Raw genomic sequence first — 22,630 nt, 5'->3', positions numbered from 1 at the left:
TTTTTTTTTTTTTTTTTTACTAAGACGCTCCAAAAACTTCAGTCACCCATTTAGTGTAGAGTGAAACTGCCGAGCTGGAAAAAATGCAATCTGAAATAAATTCAGTGAATTGTTTTATTAAAATAATTTTATTTTGCAGAATACTCTAAAGCCGATTGTTCCAGTGTTGTTTTCAGTGTAACTCTTTATCGTATTTACCACTTTCCAATTCCTCATAAAATAAAAGGAAAATTTCGCATTTATGCAGTTCACAGGATAAGCTTTTCAGTAGAATTGCATGACTGTTGATTTTTTAATGCATTCCCACAAATGATAAATTTGCCAATGTATTCAATATTCCTGCACCAAGTAACTATAACTATACAGACTTCCAAACGCAACATACCTAGGTATCTCAATTTAACGTCATTATTCGCTGAATGTTAATTTTCTACGAAATATGAATACAAAGCTCGAGCGGTAGAATTTCCGATTCCAATTAATCTAATAAAGGCTGGAAGCATCCTCATTCCATGTCGAAAAGTGTGTTCCACTCCTGTCATCATCATCGGTGTGATCTGAACTCACTCATTATTTCTCTCCTTTTCCCAAATGCAAACTGGGCAAAATGTAACCACTACACAACACGATCTGGGAGCTGTTATTAACGCGTCGAATTCTACAAATCACTAATTATGTTAAACACAGCAGCACAACTTTTGCAATAATTTTGCAAGTTTGCTGAACAGCAAACTCACGGATGCCGTCCCAGTACGGACGGGTTTAAGACCACCATCGCTTCGCGATGTAACGGCTCACTGCGGGAAAGTCAAGGAACCGACGGACGGCGATTGCCTTTACGGCCCACGACGCCGCGATCCTAAGGACCTAAACTTGAAAAGTTACGAAGGTGTTAATTAATGCCATTAAAATTTTAATGAACGCTATTAGAGGCGGCAGCTGCTGGCGGAAATCTTTCAGCCAGCGGAGGACAAGCTTTCCAAAATCTATAGGGAAGCGGTAAATACAGGAAAACTGGTCTATTAAAGCTTCCGCCAAATGATTAGTGTAGAAGAAGGAATTTAGATGGTGTAATCGATTTTGTACGCGATTGTTAACGGGCAAGCAACGCTTTAGGATGCATAATTGTACGCAATTAGGGCTTGCTGTGGCTCCATGGCAATTGTGACCGAATATCATAAACGCTCTAATAATCTAATATTGTAACATAAACCATTTCGAGCAATTTCAGCATCGTTTTCAATACAAAAATTTGGTTGGGGGTATGAGTGTAAACATTAGGAGACACCGAACTTCATTACATTTTTATTTATAGTTATTTTAGTGGAAAGGAAGACCAAGGAAATCGTTGAAAATGCTTCGGTCAATCCTCTTGTATTTTTTATGCACTCTTATTTTCTTTTCAGAACTTCGGCACACTTTAGCTCATACCCAGGCTTAGTTCCGAGTTGTCAGAATTTATTTACGTCCCGAATTTACGCTTTCATCCGTAACGGATCCTTTTTCATAGGCAGCCACACAGAGCGGAACAGCTTTTAGTCGAACACTTGAGTCGAGTCTCGTTTCAACAAAAACCATCATGCAGCTTACTAGTTTATGTTCGTTAAACCCGGCTAGCCGTTGCCGTAGCAGTTCGATAATCATCGACAACTCATTCGAACCAGCCAGCCGGAAAACCGTCAATGATTTGGTTTCCTGTTCGATACTTTCGTTCGATTCCACCCGCAAGCGGACCCGCTGAACGTTTGAATGTGTCCGTAGTTTCAATTTTCCCACAGTCCTAGCTATGTAGCTGAATCGACAGAGCGATTGAATTAGGTTGGTAGGCGATAGCATTTTTCAATTTTTATTTTCGGAGGGTCTGAGCAAACACTTCACTTCGAGAAAACTGCCCCTTATGTAGCTTATCTCAGTGTCAAGCTTCGCGACACCTCTGCTTTACGACCGACTCCGCATGGTAAGATAGTAAAATCCAGCCGTTTTTGGCTTCAATTTTCCCGCTGGGAGATGCTGCTTTTCTATCTTATCTGGGTTACGCATTTTCGCATTTTCCTCTCTCGGTTCGGTAGTGAATTTATTGTATGACCGAGCGATGTGACGCACAGAAATAACTCGCATCCCCCGAGCGGAGTGGGATGGGTAAAGTTTAGCATAACGATTTTCCTGCTCGTTTTTCTCAAGCACCCTCGACGTACGGTATGTCGTATGAAATTATATTGACACGTTTGAGGTGGATTCCGAGATGGAACCAAATTTTCGCATTCTAAGCAAAATAGTTTTACTTTATTATAACGCTGCCTTTTTATCTGTGTTTGGATGAATACGTGAAGACGAATGTTCGTATGTTAGGGAGAGAAGCGAGTTTTCCGAGAAATATTAACTAACATATCCTTTCGGTTGTTGAATCTTTCTGGGAATAACGACGTGAGCTCAGTAAATCCATTATTATTAGTTATTAAGCTTACAGCTTTGTTAGTACAGATGAACCCAACTTTAGCCCAACATTTTTATGAATAATAATTTGAATCTAAATTTATAAGCAAACGTACAAAAAATAGGTCACTAGCTAATCAAACATCGAATCCGACCTTCAACGTAGGATTTTCTCGTGCATCACCCAAGAGCTGCTTTGCATGAAGTTTATTGACAGCTCCGTCTATGTTCACTCAATTCACTCAAGTATGCCTTAGTACGACGTATTAGGTACGTCCTGAACATCGATGGCGATGCGCAATCGAATGTATCTTGTTATCGAGTTCCACTCCAATTCCGCTAGATACACATTTTGATTTAATTTGATCTCCTGATTACTCTTCCTGTTCACCCTCACCCTACTTGCCGCTTGCCGCTGAAGTAGCTGATGATTTCTCATCCATCTTCCTTTCCGGACACTTATTAATTTACTTTTCGTTATTGTTGCTTGTCAAGAGGGAAGGCATTATAATTCAACCTGTCGAATTCGATTAGGCTATCCATTTGAAATATACCGGTGCGGTGCGAAGGTGAGGGCGCTGTTTTTATGGGCCGCCCTGCGGAGACTAAAAGTTAGTTTGCCGGCTCATTCATTGGCGGGAATGACCGAAAATGAAACCCGGAATTAATTTTCCTCATTGAAAAGTAGGAAAAAGGTGGTTTCTCCAACACGACCGCATTGGTGAAGAAAAATTACGTCGATACAGCACCGCGGAACGCGTTTAAAGAGAAAATTTGTAACTTTTTACGGTGTGGACAAAAATGGAGCAAATTTTGACTGAAACTAGCGTAGAGTGTAATGTTTACGTTGGCAGAATCTAATCGTTAGGTGTGCGAAAAGTTGCTACCACCAGCAAAAGTTTGTTCAATTTATGAAGCAGAATAGAAATAGGAATAGCAAAGAGAGACAATACTTTGTACAGATTTTCACAAACACTCCATCTTGGCAGTTCTTTGTCAGTACAAGAAATCCATTTGTGCTTACATAACGAATTAAATGGTTATCGAGATGGCATCGGAATAAGAGTAGATCAGCACAAATATCATGTAAGGCACGGGAGGGTATTTTCGGTCCATTAAGCGATTGCGTCTATTTTTTCGGCCTATGGCCTAGTTCTAATTAGTGGAAGAACAGGTTGTATCGACGTTCTTTAAATGAAAAATAGTAGATCACTTACAGCCCTGAGAAAATGGTTATAACATATTAAAATTGTATGTCGGCAAACTAGACTAAAGAAGAGGAAAATAGGCTGAATTTAGAAACCTGCTAAAAATATCCTCCCGTACCCTACGTCGCGACAGCGTGTAAAATACAACTGCATCCCACAGATGGATGGGAGAAAACACCTAGGAATTTATAATTTAACGATGTCCCGGGTGGTGAAGGCATGCAAGAAGATCCAGACGACCCTGTGGCCGGCCAGTCAGGGTACTGAAGGCCACGCGGGTTTGAGTTGAGTCTGTTCAAGTGTCGGTCTAAACGTCCGATCTTGTTTTCCAAAAATGAACGAAGTAACGTGTCGGCCTTCACGTCTTCATACTTTAAAAGGTACCGAACCGGAACGACAAACAAACCATGCTGACAAAAACTTACGTCTGGAAGCTGAACTGAGCGTGGTTGTCGAATACAAAGTGTGTCTTGATGGACGGTACATCGAGGCGGTCACAAAGTAGTTACTGGAGCAGGAGTTTCATATTACCATATCGCGATTGAATGTATCTGAGAAAGTAAGGCAGAAAAAGGTGGAAAAACTCCCCAAAAAGTTCGTGGTTTGGTAGGCTGTGGATGTGACAAGATGCGTCAACCGTCCATTATGACGGGCCATTAACGGGCAAATCTACAGGAACAAGTGCTTCCACAAGCTGCTGCTACCCTTCCTGCACGGAAAGAAATTTGACTCCGATGCCATAAATGAAATCATAAAATCATGGAATATGAATTCCTGTCAAATCATGACTGAACTGCCATGTCAGACAGCACAAAATCATGAATAATAGTTCATGATTTTGTGTTGGGTTGTACTGCAAGAAGCTCGTGATATCATGATTATTATTCATGGTGTATTTTCATAAATCATAAGCTAGAAACCTGGAATCATGAGTCATTTTGCTCGTTTTGAAGATCAAATTTCTATCCTTGTGTAGTCTCATGGAGGCTAGGCGCTGTTTTGACCGGTTTTGCCATTTTGTCACTACGTGAGGCTAGTGGTAGCCTGGTAGAGCGATAACAAAGTTGTTGTTGTACCAAAAGATGTCAACCCACTGAACTCGCCGGAACTACGCCCGATTGAGAAGTTTAGGTCCTTATGAAGCCCCGATTTTGTTAACACGACATTTTTGTTTACATCACAAATTACCTTACCTTTCGTTGACAATGTAATACTCAAGGAACGTGCGGAAAGAAAATGTAAAATGTAAACAGAAACGTCGAAAAGGCTGTTAAAATAATACGAACGCGGATTATGCCTTTCGCCATTATGACTCGTAAAAAGCTGAATAGATCATTTTACGTGACAAGCGACATGGTAACTTGCTGATATTGATATTGTACTTTCCCTGTTCTGCCCTCAAAATAATCCACACGTCCTTTCCACGTGAAAAATCACATAGATTTCTCTACAGGGAGTTACGTGATTTTCAGCTGATTGTTATTGAAAAAAATAATAACATCCACCTGATTTTCACGATTGTAGCCTGCAGAAGTACGACCAACTCAGTCCGCGATCCGTTCCCCAGAATCTCTAGGCAAGTGGCTTAAGCGCCACCTCGTTAGAGGGCCACTTGCCAAGTGAAGGCTTGCCCGGCCAGAAACTCCGCCTCAGGGCGGGTCAGTTCAACAACTAAGGGGTCAAAAAGGCGGACGCATGCAACCAAAGGTGCTCACTCTACGCGTTTTCAAGAAGCCTAACCACAGAAACTCGCTATCCGAAATCCTCAATCCACACACCGACTCGTACCTTTTTCCTCACTGGCCCAACTCTGAACAATCAGATTACTGGCCAATATAGGAAATCGGAGTGCGGGGACTGTATTACCAAGCAGTCCACTTGGAGTACCAAACACAACTCTAAAATTTACGCGATTCGTGAGACACCTTCGGAATACCTAAATTACACCAAATGACACTCCATAAAGACTTTAATTTAGGGAAACGCAAAAGTATAATCAATATATATGGAATGCCAGTGTCGCTGGTGTTTCATGGATATTTTGGTGGCAAACATGTTGCTGGTTCGTGTCTTGGATACGGGAACTACATTGTCAAATTGCCCAATAGAAAATTTTCCTCCCGACGAAATACCCCAAAACGACCAAATCGGGTGATTTATCCTATACGTGATTTACGGAAAAGCAGAAGGATTTTTTATTGGGTTGTCTTTTTAGTTTGACAATCAGATTCCCGTTTCGAATCGATCACTCACACATATGCGCATACAGTGTAAATACGTAATTTTCAAATGTGTGATGTTTACCACAAGCACTGCAGCGACACTGGCATTCTATATATATTGATTCAACTAACGCAACCTGGATTGAACATTTTATTCTACACTTTTACAAACATTTAACTACACCTAGGTTTTGAGCCACTCTATTCTTCTCTATCCAGCTTTTTACGAGCCATAATGGTGGACGTGTTCGTAATATTTGAACAGCATTTTTGACATTTCCCCAATACATCGCACGTTTTCTTTCCGCGCGTTTACGGTAAAACTAAAGGAATGTACGGAAAGAAAACGTGCGATGTATTGAGGAAATGTCAAAAATGCTGTTCAAATATTACGAACACGTCCGCCATTATGGATCGTAAAAAGCTGGATTGCGTGGGTGGAATCTGCCCTAAAGCTTCTTTCGGGTTTGGGGATTGGCTAAGCTTTCGTTTATATCACCTGCGCAGGGTTTAGATCTTTACTTACGGCGGCCGTTCACAAATTTGCTCCATCCAACGACGTTACAAAGCAGCAAAATGTTGCGCGATGGACATCCAGCGCATTAACTCTGGTTCGGCAGCTGCAATTGGCGTATCACAAAATGGCGTCTGTTGCGAAAGCAACTAAAGACTTTTCCGAATTATTAACCACCGTTTATTTACGACGATATCTGTGTGCGGACGACGGGTTAAATATTTCCTACCGATTATAGATATATAATATATAGAGATACATAGTTAGAATCTTGTGCATGTTTGTATAAATCAATGTTACTGTATGAAACTGTCATTTTCATATTTTGTAATTACTTACGTTTAGTGTCTTTAGGATAATCAATTAGTTTTTATAAATTGTGTGTTAACACGTGCCGTAAGTGCTGAAACAATTGTATATAGATAAGCTAGGTTAGCTTCTAGGTTTACGAGTTATTTAATTGAATTTTAACAGTTACCTGCCGTAGATTTTATGTTTACTATAATCGTTAGCTTTAGGTTCACTTTAGGATTAAGATGATCTTAGCTTTAGGATAATATATAGATAAATAGCTTGATAAATTGATAAATATAGATAAATTTGATTGCACGTTATTCTGAGTCGAAATTTTTCTTACTTCCTTTTTATCCGCTTTCCAGAGAGTTAATAATTTTTCTGACAGATAGATGCAAGATAATTTAATTATGCAAGGTGCACGATTGTGGGTCTGCAGTAGTGTTAGTGGGCACGGTTTGTGGTAATAACAGAGGTATGGTATTTTATATTTAATTTGTAATTGCTATATCGATGTTGGTTCGTTGCTGACACGTTCGCAACACTCCCCTCCAGTACGTCGCGATCAATGATCCGACTTACTTACAGTCGAAGCAACATCTAAGACGGCTAGTTTAACGGCTGGTCTCTCGAGTATTCCGGTAGCTGTTTGTACCGAGGCCCGACGGACTTGTCTGTCTTTTGATCTGGCAACTTCGATGATTCGTCCTTTTGGCCACGAGTTCCTGGGCTGGTTTTGGTCGACTACGATGACAATATCCCCTTCCGCTAATGGTTTGACGGGTTGGAACCACTTAGTCCTTTTGGTGAGGGTTGGGAGATACTCGGCGACCCATCGGCGCCAGAACTCGTTCGCATACACCTGCGACATCCTCCAGGAGCACGTCACTACGGCAGCACTGTCGTTAAACGCGATCGAGGGCTTGGAACCGTTCGATGATCCGATAAGGATGTCGTTCGGGATGAGTGGTGACGCTTCACCATAGTCGAGTGGTATTTCGGTCAGTGGTCTAGCATTGATTATTGCTTCTACTTCAAGGAGCATGTTTCGAAGCATTTCATCGGTGGGTGTTCGATTGGGTTTAACGTTGTTCAAGGTCTTTTTTATTGATTGGATGAGCCTTTCCCAACATCCTCCAAAGTGTGGCGCTGTGGGAGGGTTGAAAGACCATTTGGTCTGGGAGCTCACGAAGCTCTCGATTACCTTGTTTTGGTTCATTTTATCCAGGGCGTCCCGTAATTCGCGACTAGCACCTATAAAATTTGTGCCACGGTCGCTGATTATTTCTAGTGGCATTCCTCTTCGTGTAACAAAGTTGCGAATAGCGAATATACAGGATTCAGCGGACAGTGAGTGGGCAATTTCGATGTGTACTGCTCTGACGGTCATACACGTTATCAGTACGCCCCATCGTTTCTCTACTCTGCGGCCTACCAATACCGGCATTGGCCCGAAATAATCGATGCCGACGTACGAAAATGGCCTAATAAATGCTTTCATACGCATCGACGGAAGATCTCCCATCATCGGTGGTTGGGGTTTCGTGTTTCTTATGCGGCAGAATTGGCAGTTGTTTCTTATACGACGGTAGACGGCTCGAAGACTTGGTACATAATACTTCTGCCGTACCTCGTTCAAGACTGTTTGGTGATTGAGATGACAATATTGTTCATGGATATGCGATATAATTAAATCGGTCACGTGATGGCTTTTGGGAAGTATAATCGGATGCTTTGTCTCATCTCCTATGAAATCGCACGCATCAATGCGACCGTGTAAACGCAGTACACCTTCTTTATCGAAGTTGGGACTAAGCTTGTAGAGGCTACTATGCTTAGACAAACTCCGCTTGCTCGCCCATGGCTCCTGGTTGGCTTCTTGAAGTATCCGTATCTCTTCCGAAAAAACCTCAGCTTGGACGATCTTGTAGATGCAGTTCTCTGCTCTTGCCAACTCTTCCTGAGTGAGTGGGCCGACGACGAGGCTAACTTTCTTCTTCTTTCTACGTATATTCAACGGATACCGCCAAACGAAGGCCACATGTCGCACTAGACGCTTCCATCGGGAGAATTTGTCCATCTTAATTGTCGACTCTAGGCAGTTGTGATGCAACGCATGGGCACGCAACTCTAGAGCAGTAGGCTCGGGGTTAGATTTCTTAATGGGCCATTTGTCTTTTGATTCCCATAGAAACTTGGGACCTCGAAACCAGCGACCTTCGGACGACAGATTGGGCAGTCTTTGCCATTTTGTGGCATCATCGGCTACGTTACTTTTCGTTGGGATCCAATTCCATTCTGCAGCTTCCGTACTCTCCAGTATTTCACCTACACGGCAGCCGACGAATTGACTGTATTTACGATGATCAGCATTCAGCCAGCAGATCACGTCCTGCGAATCCGACCAGAAGAACCTCTGAGCTGGCTTCAACTTAAGAGAATCCGTTATACAATGTGCGAGGCGTACTCCTATCACTGCTGCCTGTAGCTCGAGACGAGGGATTGAGACGAACCGCAATGGAGCGACTCGAGCCTTTGATCCGACTATTGCGCATTCGACGGTTTCTCCTTCCTCAAAACGTAGATAGGCCACTGCAGCGTAACTATTCTCGGATGCGTCGACGAAAACGTGGAGTTGAATGTTCGATTCGGTACTGGTATTCTTGCGATAGCATCTAGGGATTCGGATGGATTCGATTCTGGGCAGGATTTTCAACCAGAGTCGCCATTTATCCCATTCCTTAGTTGCGATTGGATCATCCCAGCCTACACCCGAACGCCAGATTTCTTGGAGCAGGATCTTTAGGAACATGAGAAAATTACCGATTAGCCCCAGCGGATCGTAGATCTTCATAAGTGTGCTAAGTACCTGTCTCTTTGTCGGAACAACCTGTCCTGTTAGCAGCTTGGAGTCTTGTCGAGGGGACAATTTAAACAACAACGTATCTGTCGAGGTACACCACCACATCCCTAATACTTTATCCGACGCAAGTTCTGCTGTGGTGTTCAAGTTCTTCTCGTTTCCATCCTTCACTCCTAGAGCTTCCAACACGTTCTTGGAGTTGGATAACCAGTTATGGATCTGAAAGCCTGCCTGCCCGTGAATGTATTCTACTTGCTTCGCTAACTGTCCTGCTTCAGCTTCCGACTCAACGCTGGTGAGCATATCATCCATGTAATGTTCATGAACAATGGCTTCTACCGCTCTTGGGAACTGCTCTTCGAAGCGTTGAGCATTTACGTTCTTTACAAAGAGTGCACAACTCGGGGAACAGGTTGCTCCAAATATCATCACAACCATGGCATAGACATCTGGATCACGACTCTGATCGCAGCCTCTCCAGAGGAACTTCAGAGATTGTTGGTCCGTTCCGTTCATCAACACTTGGTGAAACATCTCAACGATATCACCGGCCACGGCGATCCGAAACTCCCTGAATTTGAAAAGCACTGTCACGATAGAAGTAAGCAAGTCTGGGCCCTTCAGTAACATAGCATTAAGCGATATGCCGTTAACTGCGGCTGCTGCGTCCCAAACTATGCGCAGTTTTCCGGGTTTATTCGGGTTTTGAACCGGAAATATCGGAAGATACCACGATCGTGGGTGTCTGGCATCGCACTCGGTCGGCGAAAGCTTTTTAGTGTATCCTTTGCGCTCATACTCACGAAGCTTCTCAGCGAAGGCCTCTGCTAAGTCTGGCTCCTTCAACAGCTTCTTCTCCAGACATACTAGTCTCTTCATAGCCATCGCCTTGCTGTTAGGCAGACGTACATCATCGTACTTCCAGAGCAAGCCTGATTCATAGCGGTCACCTTTCTGTATGGTGTGCTTCTCCAGTAATCGGATTGCTCGATCGTCTTCTTTCGATAGTAGTGGTTTATCTGTCTTCGCTACGCCTATGCTTTCCAATGAAAAGTAATCCTTTACTATCCTATGAAGCTCAGTATCGCGCTGCTCACTACATGGACATATGTGAAAACTGTGACACGCAGAATAACTTTCGTTCGCTGATCCAGTTGTTATAGAGCACGGCCCGTAGATTAGCCAGCCGAGTCGTGTCTTGCTAGCTACAGGTTCGTCTTCTTTTCCTTCACGACTATGCAAAGCGTGACCCAACCTACAGTTATCAATACCAATGAGTAATCTTGGGGAGATGTTTCTGTACGAGTCAATAGGCAGACCTTTTAGATGCTCGTACTTCGACGCTAGCTCGTCCATATCCACAGTTTGATCTGGCAACGCGAGGCAGCGAACTGTGTGCACTTTCGGGATCCGGAATTGCTTCTTTTTGCCACAAACTCCTGAAATCTCTAGTGAAAGCTTCACTGAGTCCTTTTCTTCTCGTTTTTGCTTCGCCGTCCAGTTCAGACAGAGGGGGTAGGGCTCGCCGTCCAACTTAAGTTCCCTTAGTAGACTAGTCTCCATAAATGTGGCTGACGAACCATCGTCCAGAAACGCGTACGTCTTGACGGACACACCGCGTCCGTGCACTGTTACTGGAATATATCTGAAAAGAACTTTCCCGAACTGGCTAACGTGCGTGTTACAATTCTGCGACGTCATTCCTTCACTTGGCTGGGTTGACTTGGGGTAGATATCTGCTTTATACCTCGAGTCATCGTGTAGTAGCTCATGATGCATGTATGTGCACCCTCGTCTGCCACACGGGGTTTTCACCTCACAGGCTCCAAAATGCTTTTTTAAGCACTTGCGGCACAACTTGTGTTGTTTTAAAGCTGCCCAGCGACCACTAATATCGAGACTTCGAAACCTTTTGCAATCCGGTGCACTACTACAGTTATCCAGGCAGATGAGACACGCTTTATTTATCGGCTTATGCGCTTGTTTTGGTGATGAGTCGCTATCCGCTTCTAAATGCACATTTACGTCTTCTCTCCTGCCCCGTTTCTCCGTTTTCACCGCACTAAATGATGAGCTGGATGGTATAGTGACTACACACGCTGCCTCTACAAGCTTTTCTAACCATGTTCCGTAGTCTGCAAGTGACACAGATGGTAATGTTTGTCGATGCAGCGCCCAATTAAGCTTAATCGTAGGCGGCAACCGATCAACCAGCTCTTGAAGCAACGCAGTATTGCATAGTTGCTCTTCCAATCCGCAGGCCTTAATTGTCGCACACAAGTTCTGAACAGCGACACCGAAGTCGATTAGCGTTCCAAGCCTTTCTGTTTTCGGTGGCGGCATATTCCGAATCCGGCACACCAACGAATGGATTATCACCTCCGGTCGTCCAAATAACGTACGCAGCGTTTGAATCACTCCACTTAGTCCTGCCGGGTACAACAAACGACTTCGAACTGCCTCCAAAGCTTTTCCTCGTAAACTGCGCTGCAAACGAAGCAAGTTCTCTTCATCGCTGTACCCGCACATGCGAGTGGTATTCTCGTAGGTGGCAATGAACAAGGGCCACTCTTCCGGTGCTCCCGTGAAGGCTGGAAGCTCCTTGGCTACCGCTTGGCGCGCTGCAAGTTGGCTTCTACTTAAATCATGAGACGAATATGAAGGCCAAAATGACTCAGTCGGTGGGACAAACTCCTGTGCACCAGGATTCAAACCTGTACCGCCATCCTCGGATCTATTGCAGATACCGCTGTTCATCTGCAACATCTTCATTCGTTCATCGAGATGCCTCATTTCAAGCGCCTGCTTCTCGGCCAACAATGTAAGCTGCAGTTCTACATTCTTTGCCGCTTCTCCGGGCGTTTTCCGAAGACTTCCACCTGCATCACCAGTAGGATTAATGGTTGTCGAGTTCGCGTTCGGTACCTGTAGCCGCGATGCAAACTTCTGCTCCATTGCTTTCAGCTGATTCATAAATTGTTCCTGTTGCCGCTTCAAAACTGTTTGTTGCTCTTGCTCTCGCGCTTTCAGCAAACGCTCGTACGATTCCTTTTGTTTTCCCATTTGCTCCAGTAGGTTGTTCATTTGCCTCTGCAAAGTCTGCACTTCCTCTGACCTTTTTGGAATTGTGCCCAGTGATGCAGGATTTGTGTCATTTGATGCTTTCGAGGTTGACAAGCTAGCTGTGTTCCGAGCTACACGTTTTTCTTCGCAATCCTTGCAGCTCCAATCCACTTCCTCTATGCCTTCGTCCACGCCTACGCACTCAAAATGATACCAATCACCGCAAGTATCACAACACACCATCCGACTGTTTTCCGAACAACCACAAACTTTACAGTTATCGCTTAACATAGCTGCCACTTCGCCTTGCTTGTGAGCTACTTCCGACTCGGAGTCTTTTCCGGAATCTTTACCACGATTTGACCGTTTCGACATATCTTATTGACAGCACTTCCCGATCGCGTTAAACGAAATATTTAAAATGTTGCGAAAGCAACTAAAGACTTTTCCGAATTATTAACCACCGTTTATTTACGACGATATCTGTGTGCGGACGACGGGTTAAATATTTCCTACCGATTATAGATATATAATATATAGAGATACATAGTTAGAATCTTGTGCATGTTTGTATAAATCAATGTTACTGTATGAAACTGTCATTTTCATATTTTGTAATTACTTACGTTTAGTGTCTTTAGGATAATCAATTAGTTTTTATAAATTGTGTGTTAACACGTGCCGTAAGTGCTGAAACAATTGTATATAGATAAGCTAGGTTAGCTTCTAGGTTTACGAGTTATTTAATTGAATTTTAACAGTTACCTGCCGTAGATTTTATGTTTACTATAATCGTTAGCTTTAGGTTCACTTTAGGATTAAGATGATCTTAGCTTTAGGATAATATATAGATAAATAGCTTGATAAATTGATAAATATAGATAAATTTGATTGCACGTTATTCTGAGTCGAAATTTTTCTTACTTCCTTTTTATCCGCTTTCCAGAGAGTTAATAATTTTTCTGACAGATAGATGCAAGATAATTTAATTATGCAAGGTGCACGATTGTGGGTCTGCAGTAGTGTTAGTGGGCACGGTTTGTGGTAATAACAGAGGTATGGTATTTTATATTTAATTTGTAATTGCTATATCGATGTTGGTTCGTTGCTGACACGTTCGCAACAGCGTCCTTTAACAAACGCTCAGCAGCATAAGCCGACCAGGCTGATCAGCGGCTTTCCCAAGCGGCGTGATCCGAAATCCGGCGACTGGAAGCGGTGCTATAACCAGCCGTTCGTGAAGTGCGCGGTAGGAGGGGGGGATGTGCTTTTTTTTTTTCCATGTGTGGACTCATTACTGCGACCAGTATAGTTGATCTATTGTAATATCGCCCGGGTGTTTGCTGTATGACCTGCACTGCATTTCTTTTTGCTATAATCGCTATTGAGTGAGCGATATGCTTATTAAATTTTATGCGTGCTTGCGTGTATTGGGGTTTACCCTTCCTTCAAAGCTTAATCTACACAAAATGGCAGCTTTCCATCACATGATACATAGGATGGAAACATTACCGTTAAGTGAGCTAGGGAAACAAAAAGAACTAGCACATATTCTTGAAATAGCTAAACTGAACGGATACAAAGAAACGACAATCCAGAATATGATTTCCAAAAAAAGAAGAGACGAATACAAGAAATCACTAACAACACTTACACCAATCACACCAGAACTCAAGAGAGTGGCAGTAGAATACGACGGAAACATTACACGCCCTCTCCGTCAGAAAATGAGGAAATTTGGAATTGATCTAGTCTACACGAGCCGAAACAACCAGCTCAAAAATAAGTTGGGATCAACTAAGGACCCGATTGAAGAACAAAGAAAATCCGGGGTGTATGAAATCAGTTGCCCACAATGCGAGAAGGTGTATATCGGCCAGACTAGAAGGAATCTGGAAACACGAACAAAAGAACACCTGGCAGAGGTAGCAAAAGCATCAAGAGATGCCGAGAAAGGTCTGACACACCAATTTAGATCTAAAGTGGCTGAGCACGTCTTCAACGACAACCATCCGCTGACCATTGACAACGCAAAAGTAATTAACAACTGCTCTGCGTGGAAGATGGATGTAGCGGAGAGTTTAGAGATTTATAAGAGGTGCTCCTCCACTTTACTAAATAAAGACCCTGGAAACGGTTACTCCTGGCTTTTCAAATATGTGCCAAAACACAGACATACAGGAATACACACAGACGTAACAACTTCTGGTTAAAAAACTTCACCCTTCCTCGGATCCCGATTTCACATTTTTCACATTTTTCACAATTTTCGCATAACCCCATTAGACCCTTTCAGGTTTTCCTTCATTTAACTAACATTTTATTTTTTAGATTTCAGACTCCTGCAATAGAATTAGTTTACCAGTAGAATATAGCTAACAATATTATCAGTTTACCTACACCAACTGTGTATACCTACACAGGTAGTTTAAACAAACATTGTATCGCTTTACACAGGTAGTCTTAAGCAAACATTGTATCGTTTGACACAGGTAGTCTTAAGCAAACAATGTATCGCTTTACCTATCACCTTTTGTATACCAGCAGCAAGGAACCTTAAGCCCCTATAAAAACTGTAAAATTGCTTTGGCTAATTTAGTTCGAAAACAGACACTGAGGAAGCCTGCAAGTCGTAGGCGAAATACGTATCTGTCATTGAATAAAATACACATAGTAGAATTAAATTGGATAAGTTTTCTTATTTTTATTTTTAGGTTTCGTATTCTACTAAGACGCTCCAAAAACTTCAGTCAGTTAATCTACTTTACCCACTTATTCCTCGCTGCCAGCACTATCCCATATTATAGCCGTCCCTGGCGAGGACTCATTCGTACCTCTGACCAGTACACTTAACTATAGGATGGACATTTGCACTGTTAAGAGGCTTCAGAGGGTAAATATAGAATTCAGCACGAAGGAAGGGTAAATGGAGGGGCCTGAGAATAAACCCATGCTAAAGTCACTTGACATCGAGAATGGCTTGATTCTACTAAGATTCGAACCCACGACCACTCGCTTGTCAAAGCAGACTCGGTAACCTTGCGGCTACGGAGCCCCCCAATGTGCTTTGCTGGCGGTGTGGTCCGTAGCTTTCGCCAAGCGCTTGAATGAGCTTAAAAATGGAACACAAAAAGCCGTCGAACGGCTGTTCAACGGTATTAGCCAAATTCCCTAAAAGCTTCACTATGTATTTTACCTTTTGTTTCCACCACACTGGCTAGCAAAGACTCCACGCAAGAACTTCTCCTAACTGCGCTATCTATTCCCTATTAATGAAACAACACTTAGTAAATTTAACTAATCCTAAGTGTCTCACTCTAAGACACAAACCTTTTCTAACACGAAACAGCACAAGACACACACTCCGATTTCGTTCACTGATCAGTTTAAAATGATCGAAGCGAAATTGGGAAACTCCTCAGAACAAACGAGATTTGGTTGGAAAACGAATATTCTGTAGCGAATTTCTGCGATCATACAAATCCGATCAAACATCTCTTTTTATCTTTAGTTGCATGCATCTAACCATTTCATCCCTAGAGTTTATTGAACTCTTCTAGAAGAAGAATCTGCCGGCAACCTTCGTGCTTAGAGATTCCATCTAGCGAATCGCGAATGAGAGGCTCTAAGAAAGAGTAAAATTGGAAACGGCTAACTTGTATGCAAGGAACCAATACATACGCGTAACCAACTAACCATAATTTCTAGTCTACCATGCTTTATTTGTTAACTTAGCGAAGATACAGCAAAGGGCCAATCTAATCAACCTGCTTGCTACACGATAACGCATTAGTATGCGTGCGAACTACCTGAAATTTACGTAAATAGAACAGGAAAAGCTGGATGGAAAATATTCACATAACTTTTCCTATAATTTCGACATGAAAATTATTTTGAGTGTGGTACTTTGACAATCCGCAGATGCCGCACGGGAAAGCAATTTTAATATTGTCAATTGCGAGGAAAATTGTACCATCCAAAGTGCGATATCGCTCATAAAAGTGCTATTTTGCATTAAATCGTTTCGGTATCTTCGGCGCACTTTTTCGTTATCTTCCAAGCCATAAGTGCACCGAAGAGACCGAGACGATTAAAGCTAAAATAGCACTTTTATGAGCGATTGCGCACTTATTGATTGGACAATTTTCCTTGCAACTGACAATATCAATATCAGTAATATTGTCAGTTCATAAAATGGTGTATTCATGACCTGTCAAAAGGGATGTACAAATCTTACGAACGCAGTTTATGCTGTGTGCCATTGTGGCTCGTAAAAAAACTGGATATATTCAAAAATATCCACCTTTTTACGAACGATAATGGCGGACCACATAATCGGTGTTCGTAACTTTTTTGCCATTCCCTAATACATCGCACGTTTTCTTTCCGCACGTGCACGGTAAAAGTGAAGGAACGTGCGGCAGAAAACGTAGGATGTATTTAGGAAATGTCAAAAATGCTGTCCAAATATTACCAACGCCGTCCGTCATTTTGGCACATAAAGAGCTGGATAAGTAGAATCAATATAAATAGAATGCCAGTGTCGCTGTTTTTCTCCAGGACTCATGGTGGTAAACATGATGCTAACAATCTGTATCAAGTCTGTGAATCGGGAGCTTCATTGTCAAAGTTGCTCATTGTTATTTACCTGTGCGCTACTTGGTGCTGTCATCAGTACGCTCATCGTTGTGTTTTCATACCAGCGAAATATTTTTAAACGTTCTTTTTCTTTCGTCCGGATGAATTGAATCCCACAACTGCACCCTTTTGCACCGATTTTTTTCAGAAATTTGAAGCAAGCGAAGTTTCCAATCACATTACTTGGCAGCCATATTTGAAATTTTAAACTGGTTGTCAAAGTTTGACAATGAGATTCCCCTTTTGATGAATCTCAGGCACACACACATGCATATATAATGTATATACATTATCTGAGCATGTGTGATGTTTACCACGCGCACTGCAGCGACACTGGCAGTCTATATATATTGATTATACTGCTGGATAGCATCCCAAACGCTCATATGCTTGTTAACCTTTTATTATTTAATAATTTGCATGGTAGTTACAATGCTTTTCAAACTGATGTTATCTAATAATTTACATATCCAGGTGAACAGTTGAAGATTCCTACAGCACATGGTTGAACCACAGACAAACAGACATAACTCTTGGAAAAAAAATCTACAAAAATTATCGTACCTCACATTTAGCCTGAGCACTAGCCCCATCTATGATCGACATTCTCAAATATCAAATAACAACAGGAGTATCCCTCGAAGTAGTAAGTATTTTTTATGGGGAATTCCCTTTCTTTCGTCAAAAAGCGCCACTTTGACCAAAACGGAGACACTCCCAACCAAGCCCGAATTTGAAATGACGGTTTAATCGGTACGAAGAATGGAAAACGAGTGTTACGTCTGTTTGTTTGTGGTTGAACTATAGTAATAAAATTTGCTTTACTGCAACAGCGTGTTCCTTGAATTAGTTTTATAGCACAAGTACCATTTACCTGTGCTCGACGTATTCCATTTTTCAATTCATTTCACTTCCATTTCGATTATTCATACGAGCTTGTATCATACACCAATATGAACACTAGTGTTCAATATTCCTGATTACACAACATGAATGACGCTTATTTTCTTACCCATTCCATATCAATCGCCAGCCTTGGTGCATAGAAAGGAACATCATAGATGCAATATCTTGTGTGCTGTGTTGTATGGTTCTATTGGCAGTGAATGCGAAGAGTAAATGAAGTTCACTCTGCTTTGTAAACGAATCAAGCCACTACTGGGTGTAGTATAGCTCAAGGTGTTCGACGACGAAGTTTTGAGTTGTATAATTTTTGATTCTGTCTTTTCTTGAACTTTTGCGATTTAAATTTATTATCCTCCATTAGATTGGACAGAAAATTGAACGACCCAACAGCATACAATTTGATTTGAACCATCTTCGAGAAGCAGCTCCTTTAGCACGCATATTAACACAAAGATATTGCATATCGAATTAATATGAACTTGTGTTTCGGTTTTGAATTAGGGTACGGGAGGATATTTTCAGCCCATTATGCCGTAGCCTAAACAATATTCAGGAATTACGTCGAAACTATATTCATTCGAGACAAGATTTTTATACCAGTTGATAGAATAATATTTACTGAATATCGGCGTGTATTTTGGTGATGAAACGCTACTGAATTTGAGTTATAGTCGCGAGAAATGACGAAATCGCTGCGTCTAAATAATTGTTCTGTGGCATCATATTCACAGCTGTTTAGTTGCTAGATAAATAAACGTGATCATAATTGTGTGTTTTCCAAACCATCATCAAGAGCGGATACGCGTAAGCGATTGCTGCTGGTTTTTTCAGCCTGATTACGTGCCAGTGGAAAAACAGTGGTTTCGATGTTTGTCCAGCTTTTTACGAGCCATAATGGCGGACGTGTTCGTAATATTTGAACAGCATTTTTGACATTTCCCTAATACATCGCACATTTTCTTTCCGCGCGTCCACGGTAAAACTAAAGGAATTTACGGAAAGAAAACGTGCAATGTATTAGGGAAATGTCAAAAATGCTGTTCAAATATTACGAACACGTCCGCCATTATGGCTCGTAAAAAGCTGGATTGAATAAAATTTAGCAAATTACTTACATTTTTATGAAAATAGTTATAACACATTAAAGCTTGCGAGTGCTGAATTCGTTTCAGTATTGTTATATAGCGGCAAAGTTTTTATTTGGGAAAGCGCAGCAAAAAATGTAATGTATGCCGAATTTAGTAGCGTGCTGGAAATACCCTCCCGCACCCTAGTAAGAAAATAGTGAGAAAATAGAATGCTGCAGAAAATTAAGAGAAAGCTTGAGCTGGTCGCATTGGGCTTTCAGAAGTGTGGGTTTCTATTACAGCTCTAATTTCCTCTCTAAACTTTTGTTCCTTTTCTCGGTACGAATTAATCTTCTAGATACAGATATGTGTAATCCCATGCCGGTAAAGAATTTATAATACTTTTTACAAGTTATAATGAGGCAGAAACTACTCAGAATTCTCTCACAGCTCATAATTTAAGATTCTGAGTAATATATAAATAACGAATTGGCGAAAATCCAAAATCTCTTGTTAAAAGCAAAAGGAGGTACAGCTCTTTTTCAGAGCATACGAGTGTATACGCTTTAATGGGATTGAGTTTTTTATAAATTTATAAATTATTTATAAAGGTTTTATTGCGTCATTAATCATTGTCTAGAATTAGAATGTCAGAAAACAGACAAAACTGAGAAAACAGGGAAGTCAAAAAACAGATAAAATAGGAAAGTTAGAAAACTAAAAAAACAGGAAAGTCTGAAAGCAGAGAAAATAGGTAAGTCAGAAAACGGAGAAAACTGAGAAAACAGGAAGGACAGAACACAGAAAAAACTGAGAAAACAGGGAAGTCAGAAAACAGAGAAAACAGGAAAGTCAGAAAAAAGCGAAAACAGGGAAAACTGAGAAAACAGGAAAGACTGAAAACATAGAAAATTGAAAAAACTGGAAGGACAGAAAACTGAGAAAACAGGGAAGTCAAAAAATAGAGAAAACTGAGAAAACAAGAAAGCCAGAAAAAGAGAAAACTGATAGAACAGGGAAGTCAGAGAATACAAGAAAGTCAGAAAACAGAGAAACTGGAAAGTCAAAAAGCAGCGAAAACAGGGAAGTCAGAAAACACAGAAAACAAGAAAGTCAGAAAACAGAGAAAATTGAGAAAACTGGAAGATCAGAAAACAAAGAAAATTGCGAAAACAGGAAAGTTAGAAAACACAGATAATAGATAAGTCAGAAAACAGAGCAAACTAAGAAAACAGGGAAACCAGAAAACAGAGATAACAGGGAAGTCAGATAACAGAGAAAATTGGAAAGTCAGAAAACAGTGAACATAGGAAAGCCAGAAAACAGAGAAAACAGGAATGTCAGAAAACAGAGAAGCTGGAACGTCAGAAAACAGAGAAAACAAAGAAAACAGGAAAGTCAGAGAGCAGAGAAAACCGAGAAAATTGAGAAAACAAAGAAAAGAGGTAAGTCAAAAAACTGTGAAAAGAGGGAAGACAAAAAACAGATAAAACTGAGAAAACAAGAAAGTCAGAACACTGAAAAAACAAGAAAGTCAGGAAACAGAGAAAACTGAGAAAACAAGAAAGCCAGAAAGCAGAGAAAACTGAGAAAACAGATAAAACTGAGAAAACAGGAAAATCAGAAAAACGAGAAAACAGCCAAAACTGAGAAAACTGGAAGGTCAGGAAACAGAGAGAATTGAGACAACAAGAAAGTCAGAAAACAGCGAAAAGAAGTAAGTCAGAAAACAGCGAAAAGAAGTAAGTCAGAAAACAGGGAAGACAAAGAACAGATAAAACTGAGAAAACAGGGAAGTCAATAAATAGAGAAAAAAGAGAAAATAGGGAGGTCAGAAAACAGAGTAAACTGAGAAAATAAGAATGTCAGAAAACCGAAAATACAAGAAAGTCAGAAAACAGAGAAACTGGAAAGTCAAAAAGCAGCGAAAACAGGGAAGTCAGAAAACACAGAAAACAAGAAAGTCAGAAAACAGAGAAAATTGAGAAAACTGGAAGATCAGAAAACAAAGAAAATTGCGAAAACAGGAAAGTCAGAAAACACAGATAATAGATAAGTCAGAAAACAGAGGAAACTAAGCAAACAGGGAAGACAGAATACATAGAAAACTGAAAAGACTGGAAGGACAGAAAACTGAGAAAACAGGGAAGTAAAAAAATAGAGAAAACTGAGAAAATAAGAAAGCCAGAAAACAGAGAAAATTGAGAGAACAGGGAAGTCAGAAAACAGAGAAAACTGAGAAAACAGCAAAGTTAGAAAACAGAGAAAACAGGGAAGTCAGAAAACAGAGAAAACTGAAAAACTGAAAATAGAGAAACTGAGAAAACAGGAAAGTCAGATAACAGATAGAAGAGGGTAGTCAGAAAACTGAGAAAACAGAGAGCAATTCCAGTTCTAAACGTTGAAAAACGGCTATTTTTGATTCGATTATTTTTGATTGGAGTGAAATTTTCCTGATGTGTTGTGTACCACGCAAGAACTCATTTTCCTCTAATTTTGATTTTTTTTCGTCAAGAGGTTACTTTTCCAAAGGGCGTAGAAATGAGATTACTTTTTTTCAACCCATCATATTTTGAAAACTACTTATTTGATCAAAATGGCGTCAAAGGAAAAGTAGCAGGAAATTAAGTATGTTTTAGAAAAAACATACACTAAAAGAAAACACTTTTCAAAACAATGATAAAAAATATAAAATGTCAATTATCTCAAAACCATCCCCTCCGATATGCATAATTTTTTTTTTTAAATCACTTAAGTTATGCCCCAAAATCTGGTGAAGAGCTTCCGACGGACACAACTTCGGATTTTTTTTTTAATTTTTGAAATTTTAAAATATCCAATTTCTTTAGTTTTTGGTAAAACTCAAACAAAATCAAATTTTACGCATCATTTTGAACAAATCATGTCATACAAACTTTTTTCTTAGGCCCAGTTTCTAAAAATACACTTAATTTCCTACAACTTTTCTTCTTCTTTTGAAAAAAAGTAATCTCATTTCTAAATACGCCCTTTTGAAAAGTTACTCTTGACGAAAAAAAATCAAAGTAAGTGGAAAATGAGTTCTTGCGTGATATCCAACATATTAGGAAAATTTCATTCCAATCAAAAATAGTCGAGTCAAATTGTTTTACTAGTTGAGCTGGAATTGCTGCAGGGAAGTCAGAAAACAGATAAAACTGAGAAACAGGAAAGTCAGAAAAAAGAGAAAACAGGGAAAACTGAGGAAACGGGAAGGACAGAAAACAGGAAGGACAGAAAACAGATAAGAAAACAGAGAAAACTGAGAAAACAGAAAAAACAAGAAAATCAGAAAACAGAGAAAACAAAGAAAAGAGGCAAGTCAGAAAACAGAGAAAATTGGAAAGTCAGAAAACAGCGAAAACAGGTAAGTCAGAAAATAGAGAAAACAGAAAGGTCAAAAA

General features: G+C 40.7%; 1 protein-coding gene across 1 annotated transcript; it reads right to left on the bottom strand.

Annotated features, from left to right (window-relative positions):
• Nucleotides 1–7,236: 7,236 nt before the first annotated feature.
• On the bottom strand, nt 7,237–12,972 carry LOC128746219 (uncharacterized). Its single transcript, XM_053843267.1, has one exon. The coding sequence runs from the start codon at nt 12,970–12,972 to the stop codon at nt 7,237–7,239; it is 5,736 nt and encodes a 1,911-aa protein (XP_053699242.1).
• Between the last annotated feature and the right edge of the window lie 9,658 nt (nt 12,973–22,630).

This window comes from Sabethes cyaneus, chromosome 1, assembly GCF_943734655.1.
Source record: "Sabethes cyaneus chromosome 1, idSabCyanKW18_F2, whole genome shotgun sequence".
Lineage (NCBI taxonomy): Eukaryota > Metazoa > Arthropoda > Insecta > Diptera > Culicidae > Sabethes > Sabethes cyaneus.
This window is presented reverse-complemented; position numbering and strand designations above follow the sequence as displayed.

What these genes read in the sequence shown, in the direction of transcription:
- LOC128746219 (XM_053843267.1), bottom strand. Translation starts at nt 12,972, where the DNA reads ATGTCGAAACGGTCAAATCGTGGTAAAGATTCCGGAAAAGACTCCGAG.